Source organism: Grammomys surdaster, unplaced genomic scaffold, assembly GCF_004785775.1.
Source record: "Grammomys surdaster isolate TR1022 unplaced genomic scaffold, NIH_TR_1.0 193, whole genome shotgun sequence".
Classification (NCBI taxonomy): domain Eukaryota; kingdom Metazoa; phylum Chordata; class Mammalia; order Rodentia; family Muridae; genus Grammomys; species Grammomys surdaster.
The window spans coordinates 601429-608472 of NW_021604638.1; the positions used below are offsets into that span (position 1 = coordinate 601429).

At 46.8% G+C, this 7044-nt stretch overlaps 1 protein-coding gene across 8 annotated transcripts in view; it reads right to left on the reverse strand.

The window, feature by feature from the left end:
* Positions 1 to 649: 649 nt before the first annotated feature.
* The window catches only part of Gnas (GNAS complex locus), a 51716-nt gene continuing 45321 nt past the window's right edge, over positions 650 to 7044 (reverse strand). For 4 of the 8 annotated variants that reach the window (XM_028769672.1, XM_028769673.1, XM_028769674.1 and 1 more), the window contains exons 5-13: positions 5625 to 5679; positions 5420 to 5539; positions 4070 to 4167; positions 2219 to 2273; positions 2048 to 2121; positions 1788 to 1967; positions 1571 to 1701; positions 1290 to 1357; positions 650 to 1162 (exon numbers count right to left, since the gene is read on the reverse strand). In XM_028769672.1, the coding sequence (XP_028625505.1) occupies positions 1016 to 1162; positions 1290 to 1357; positions 1571 to 1701; positions 1788 to 1967; positions 2048 to 2121; positions 2219 to 2273; positions 4070 to 4167; positions 5420 to 5539; positions 5625 to 5679 (928 nt within the window). In that variant the 3' untranslated portion in view covers positions 650 to 1015. Of the gene's footprint in view, positions 1163 to 1289; positions 1358 to 1570; positions 1702 to 1787; positions 1968 to 2047; positions 2122 to 2218; positions 2274 to 4069; positions 4168 to 5419; positions 5540 to 5624; positions 5683 to 7044 lie in introns of all 8 variants that reach the window. The other 4 variants (XM_028769679.1, XM_028769677.1, XM_028769680.1 and 1 more) reach the window with 3 other exon arrangements.

Genomic DNA, 7044 nt, shown 5'->3' on the forward strand with positions numbered 1-7044 from the left:
AATCATATGTTGGGCCCCCATCTCACACCCAATCATATGTTGGGCCCTCCATGTGTGCCCCATCTCACGCCCAATCATATGTTGGGCCCCCATCTCACGCCCAATCATATGTTGGGCCCCCATCTCACACCCAATCATATGTTGGGCCCCCATGTGTGCCCCATCTCATGCCCAATAATAAATGTTTGTTTTATTGAATGACACCTTATGTTGTATCTTGTTTAGCAACTGGATTCATGTACTTTCCCCATGATTTTGCTTATTGACTCTTCAGAACTCTTTACTTATTAGCCAGCCCTGTTTCTTTTACCGAATCCCACACCCAGGATATTTTTTACGAGATTTTTTATTTTCTTATATAACCATTTCTTCCAACTTCCTTAATGGCAAGAACCAAACTCTAACTTAAATGTGTGTAATTAATCTGCACTAATTCATCTTGGTGGGCAGCTAGCAACTCCCTGGGGACAGGGAACAGGATAACAGGTGGAAGCTTTGGTGTGCCAAAGATTAGGTTCCCCCTGTCTCCAGTGGCAACCCCTCACCCCACTTATAGCCCTGGGACCTGTCCTCCTCCTGCCAGTTGGTGCCTAGGCTAATCCCACCCATGGACCCTGGGACCCACTCGCCGCAAATTAAAAAGATACACCATATTTTGCTCATTTTTTATTTTTATTTTGATTTTTTAATGCTGCACAACACAATATTTATTTCATTTTGAATTTCATTTATTTCTTTATTTCTGTTTGTTGCTGCTTTTATTTTATTTACTGAAAGTGAGAGGGAACTTTTGTGGCCTTTTATTTTTCTTTTTCTTCTGTAGGCCGCCTTAAGCTTACTAAATTTGGAACATCTAAGCAAGCTGAAGGGAAGAGGGGGGTTTTTCAGAATCACTGGGGAAGAAAAGGAAAGGTTGCGGTGTTGATCATGCCCTATGGTGGGTGATCAACTGCTTGTACAATTGCGTTTCACTCTTAATTAATTGTGCTTAAGGCTGAATTAAAGTGTTCCCTTCTTAGAGCAGCTCGTATTGGCGGAGATGCATGCGCTGGATGATGTCACGGCAGTCGTTGAAGACACGGCGGATGTTCTCAGTGTCCACGGCGCAGGTAAAGTGAGGGTAGCAGTAGTGGCGCCCATCTCCACTTGCAGTGCTGATTCTCTGTGGGCAGAGAGACTTGGTCAGCAACCCTCTCCAGGAGGCTCCCACCCAACACCAAGGACCAGTCAATTCTGACTGGAGAATACCCTTGAGGAGGAGTAAGGCACTACAGACAAGCCCTACTCACCAGAAACTCATCTCGGATGAAGTACTTGGCCCGGGTCACGCGTGGGTCCTCTCCGGGCTCGGGAGTCGCTGCAAAAAAAATAAATATTATTAATTATGCTAATTAGCTTAGAAGATCTAGTCTGACACCACTGTAGCCCATCACCCCCAAACTTTTGATCTCTGCCTATGAAACTGAGGGAAAGAAATGTCCCTGGCTTCTCTATAGTGGGAGGGGCTAGTGATTCTTAGCCACACCTTCTGCCCAAGAACCACCTGACTAAACCAGCACAGAGAACGTACCATCCTCAGGAGTGGTGTAGCGAGCGAACTCTGGAAAGTAGTCCTCAATCTTCGATTTCCCAGCGAGGACTTTCTCAGCAAGCAGATCTTGCTTGTTGAGGAAGAGAATCACAGAGATGGTGCGCAGCCATCTGAGGAGAGAGGGACCGGGTAAGAACTGGGGCCAGAGAGAGCTGCAGACCTACAGCGTGAGGCAAGTCGGGGAGACCCTCCACACCTGTTGTTCCAGATGCTCTTGAAGAGGTTCAGAGCCTCCTGCAGGCGGTTGGTCTGGTTGTCCTCCCGAATGACCATGTTGTAGCTGCTGCTGGCCACCACGAAGATGATAGCAGTCACATCATTGAAGCACTGGATCCACTTGCGGCGTTCATCGCGCTGGCCGCCCACATCGAACATGCTGGAACAGAGAACACGGGGTTACCCTGGGCCCACCACTCTCCAGGCCAGATAGTTGGGACTCGACCACCATTCACTTACTGGAAGTTGACTTTGTCCACCTGGAACTTAGTCTCAAAGATTCCAGAGGTCAGGACGCGGCAGCGAAGCAGGTCCTAGAACAAAGCGGGGGTCAGTGGGTCTCACTCTAATTGCCCTGAAGAGAACCAGCAACCTGGAGCCCCAGCCTTGAGGCCAGCGGCGCATACACACCTGGTCACTCGGCACGTAGTCGTCCTGCTTGATCACATCAATCTTGTCCAGGAAGCTTGGAAGAAAAGGAGACATGGTGGTCAACGTGTGCCAAGTGTCCCCAACAAGGCAAGTGGTGGTGGGCTCGGCGTTTGCTTTTAACACGTAAGAGAGTTTTAAAATTCCATCCCTTTCCTAAAGCAAGGTACAACTGCGGGTTTAAGGGTGCACAGGCCTCTGTTCCAGGACAAAGCAGAACCAGCCCTCCCTATCTGCTTTGGAAGAATCTCATTGATTATTGAGAACCGAGCCAAAATAAGCTGTGAGCACAAAGGGGCCGTTCTTGCATTCACCACTTCCAACAGGAAGCAAACACGAAGTTCCCTTCCTATCTACCGGGTCTGTGAAATACAACAGTCCAGATAGCAAACTTTTAGTTTAAAAGAAAAAAAGAAAACAGAAAACAGAAAAAGTTGTTCGACTATAGGAAAATTAACTTTTGCCTTTTGCAAGACTGAGATAATGTGGTGTGAAAGAGTAATTAATACTACGTTGGAGGGTTGTGGGGAGTCGGGCCAGAGGGCTGGGAACTCTTTTAAAGTAGACCAATCAGAAGAGAGAATCACAAAGGAGCACAGTCTATTTAAAGTAAGCCCCTGACTTTTTTGTTTTGTGTTTTTTTCTTCTTCCCCTTCCTTTTTACCAGTTCCGAGTTAGTCTGGCTTAGAGGATACACTAACTGGCCCAATCAATCTTACATTACAGCACAGGCCCCGAAATAGCTCCCCAGCCACCCTGGCCTCCAGCATGTTGCCATGGCAACAGAACCACCATTCTATAAATAGATCCTTAGCACCAAATCTTGTGAGAAGACATCTGGAGTGGGGCCAGCCAAACTGCAGCTCAACAAACACAAACCTGGCAGCGTACCACCAGGTCCAGGCCCAGTGCCTGCCCTCCGGCATAAAGGCAGTTAAACAAATGAGCGGCCACTGTGTGCTCGGGCTGGGGAGGTATCTTACACAACTTTAAAGTTGTTTTCTTTTTCTTGAAGTTTCCTGTAAAACTTTGCGCTGTTGGTGCCACGTGGTAGTTTTCAGGGGTGCACTGCACTTGCAACAACAACAAGAAGTCTTTAAGGTGGTATGATCCCCAAGGAACCTGGCTCAATCAGTGTTAAAGAAACTGACCACAGCAATTCCCCACCGGGTAGCTGAACCTCCCCATCTTGTATCTGCACTTAATTTCTGAATTGGATCCAAAATACAAATCACAAACAATTCCAGGATCTCCATTTGTTTTCTGTTTCTATAATTAGTGCTTCCAGCTTTTAGTACAAACTTTTGAGAAAAATCAGGAACTTTGTTGGAGGAGGAGTGGGGGCTGGGGCCTGTGGGGACTGCTTGTCAGTTCCTTGAAAGAATATATAACTTTGTGTATTAAATCATGACATGCTATATATGTAGCAACCAGTCCCTGTGGGAGAGTGGCCTTGGAAAGGGTCACTAGCCTCCTCCTGCCATAAAGCTCAAGTGCCTTATAAGGCTCTGGTCAATAAAAAGTCTCTGTGTTTTGTATGAGGGGCCAGTATGTGCTTGCTGTGTGCTGTGTGCCTAAATGCTTAGTGGTCATTTCCATGAGTTACACCACTTTATTACAAGTCATTACTTTGCCTTGCTCTAACAGGTATTGTTTATGTAAAATAATATCAGTGTGCTATAAAGCGCAATCAAAAGCTTTATAAAACAAATGAACCAGACTGGAACTCTCTGACTACTGGTGGGTTTGTAGCTTCCTGGCTTCTGAGCTTTTGTTTTATCCTGAAAGGGGGGAGGAAGAGTGAGAGGAAGGGGAGAGCCAACAGCTACTTACTACTGGGCACAGTCAATCAGCTGGTACTCATTGGAGCGTTCATAGCAGGCACGCACTCCCTCATCCTCCCACAGAGCCTTGGCATGCTCATAGAATTCCTGAAAGAGAACCCAGGAGAAATGTTAGCTGAAAGATGTATGCTTGCACCAGTTGAGGACCCCGCCCCTGGAACTCTAAGGCCACTGTTCACTATGTGAGTCCAAGTGTGAGCCCCTGTGTTAATCAACCCTTGGGAGGAGCCTGCAGCCCTGTTAAACACCCAGGAATCTGTATAATTAATTAGCATGTTATCATGTTTGGAGAGTGCTCCATCTTGGGTGCCTGCTACTGTTATTCTTGTGGGGGTAGGGGCAAACAAAGTGAGTAAACTTTCCCCCAGAATTATGTGTACAGGAAGAATATGTACTATCCTTTGGTAGGGACATGGGCCAAGGCTAGAATATTGTCCAGATAGCAGAGTATCAGATGTCAATGGCATCAGATGCATTGTGGGTAGGCTGCCATTTTGTCTCCGAGACATACAGTCACAGGAGTCAGATGACTATAGATTCCATGTTGCGTTTCCCCGTTTGAAATTTTTTTAAATCAACAGCTTTTAAAAAAACAAAAACAAAAAAACAAAAAACGTACCTGCCTGTACTAATCTTTCTCATAAGTTTGTAGCCAAAACCCATCTAAAATATTCAAAGCCCACAGAAGTCTAACAAGAAGCAGCAATGACTTCTTAACATCAGACAAGTCTCTTCTTCCGGCCTTAAAATCCTTTCTCCCCCATGAAGGGTTAAATCACACATGCTTGACTTGACACAGGGCAGTTCTACCCTCTCTAAAATAGCTTTTAGAAAGCCAAGAGACCCTTGTCAAGAGGGTCAGGCTCCCAGGCAAAGGGCAGATAAGAACGATTTTATTTCTTGTAATGGTCCATTTTGTAATTTATGTTTAGATCTGATCATTGGAAGGTGCATATTTGTACCAGGCTGGATTAACTGGCCACTTAGGACTCGTGTGCCATGTGTAACATGTGGTTTTCTCTGTCCTCATGTGTATGAGGGGAATAATTGAGCTTGCCTTAGGTCAGGACCTTTCCCCCATAAAAATGTACTATCTGGTAAATGGAGGACTAAGCTGAGGTCTAGAGAAGATGATAGAAGTTTGTTCATCCATTCTGGACAGCCCTAATCATGTCTTTATCGTCCTTTAATCTTAGGGATATGCTTAGAATTAACATATGCATTCACACGGCAGGTATGTATCTGGTCACTCTTGCCTGCTGCTAGTGTGGCCCTTGTGTTCCCTCTGGGACTCAGGTGAGAGGGGGACAGGGGGAACCAGGGTTGGGGTTGAGCTTACAGGTGGGAAGTCAAAGTTCGGCACGTTCATCACGCTCAGAATGTAGTCCACTCTGAACTGGTTCTCAGGGTTGGCCAGCTCCACAGGGGGCACCAGGTTGCTCATGGCGGCCACAATAGTCTGAAAACGGTTTAGCAAATCGGTCAGGGGGCAGCACTATGGGAAGAGGGGGTTGCTAAAAGATAAGAAGAGGCTAGGCACATACTTCAATGGCCTCCTTCAGGTTGTTTTTGATGTCCTGCACTTTGGTGGCCTTCTCACTACAGTGGGATTGAAAAGAAACAAAGAAAATCATATTGCATCCTGCCCACCAGGGTGTTATCTTCATTGGGACACATCAACTAAAAAGCATAGTATTCTGTTCTCCAAGGAATTGTGGGCTAGATCCATAGATTGGAAGCATCCAAATAATAAATTATAATTTCCCAGCATGCCCTGAGGACAGGCCTGATGAGGCTGGATTAGAGATGTGGCATCGAGAGCTTGATTAACTGTACCAGAAATTGCACCTGGTCTACCTGCCGTCCCAACCACACCCTGCTGCTTCCTGAGTGGCCCTTACTTGATTAGCATACTGAGGGGTGTATGAAGGTAGGGTTAGTGCTTGCTTATTACTGATGTTAGGGTTTCCCATATTTATTTGTAGATCTAAGTATCTTAACTATTTATGTATCTATCACTGGGAGATGTTGTTTGGGTTTCTGTGGTTCATCGCACTTTTGCACAGGTCCCCAGTTGTGGCTAGAAGTCCTGGTCCCCACATTGTTGGTGGGCCTGGGGTTCATGTATACTGGGAAAGGAGGTGGCTAGATGTTCCCTTTGCTTATTTTAACCAGCCTCCAGGATAACCTATGTGGCCTTTCTGGGATGATTTGTATGCAGTCAGAGTCACAGATCCCATAGGTCACAAGCCAACATCTTCTGGTTATGGGGGTGGGTGGTGTCCCCCAGAAGGAATGCTAATTTACGGAGGTTACAATGGTTCAGAATGCGGTGTCTTTTAGGAGACAGCCTATATGCCAGGTATAGCCATAGAGAGACACAAGCTTGTTGTATTTAGGGGACCAGCAAAGCCCCACCCACCTGCTTGAAGCAGACTCCATCTTATCTGAGCCTAGTCTTCTGCATGGTTAGTGGGGGATTAGAAGACCAGCATGAATAGTACCCTCAGGGTGAGGCCCGGTGGCACAGAACAAGACACGGAGAGGAACAGACCCTTTCTGATAAGGGAAACTGAGGCAGAGGACTAGGGTGGCAGAGACAAAGGTAGGACAGAGGTGCTTTTGCTGACATTTACGATTGAAGTAACAAGATGGAGAAAGTTAAATCACACCCCCATGGAACAGGGCAGAAAATTAGTAGAGTTTCGAGATGGGGACCCCAGCTCCTACAGCCAGGAAGGGTGGCAGGTAGGCCTCAGGTGGAGATCTGGGAGTCATGTGCCTGTCTGTCAGAGGTATAGAGATCTTGGGGCATGTGGATACCTGCCAATAGAGTGGGGGCCTGGGGGATCATTCACATACCCGCCAATGGGGTGGGGGTCTGGGGGACATGTGCATATCTGCCAGTGGGGTGGGAGTCTGGGGGATCATGCACATACCCGCCAATGGGGTGGGGGTCTGGGG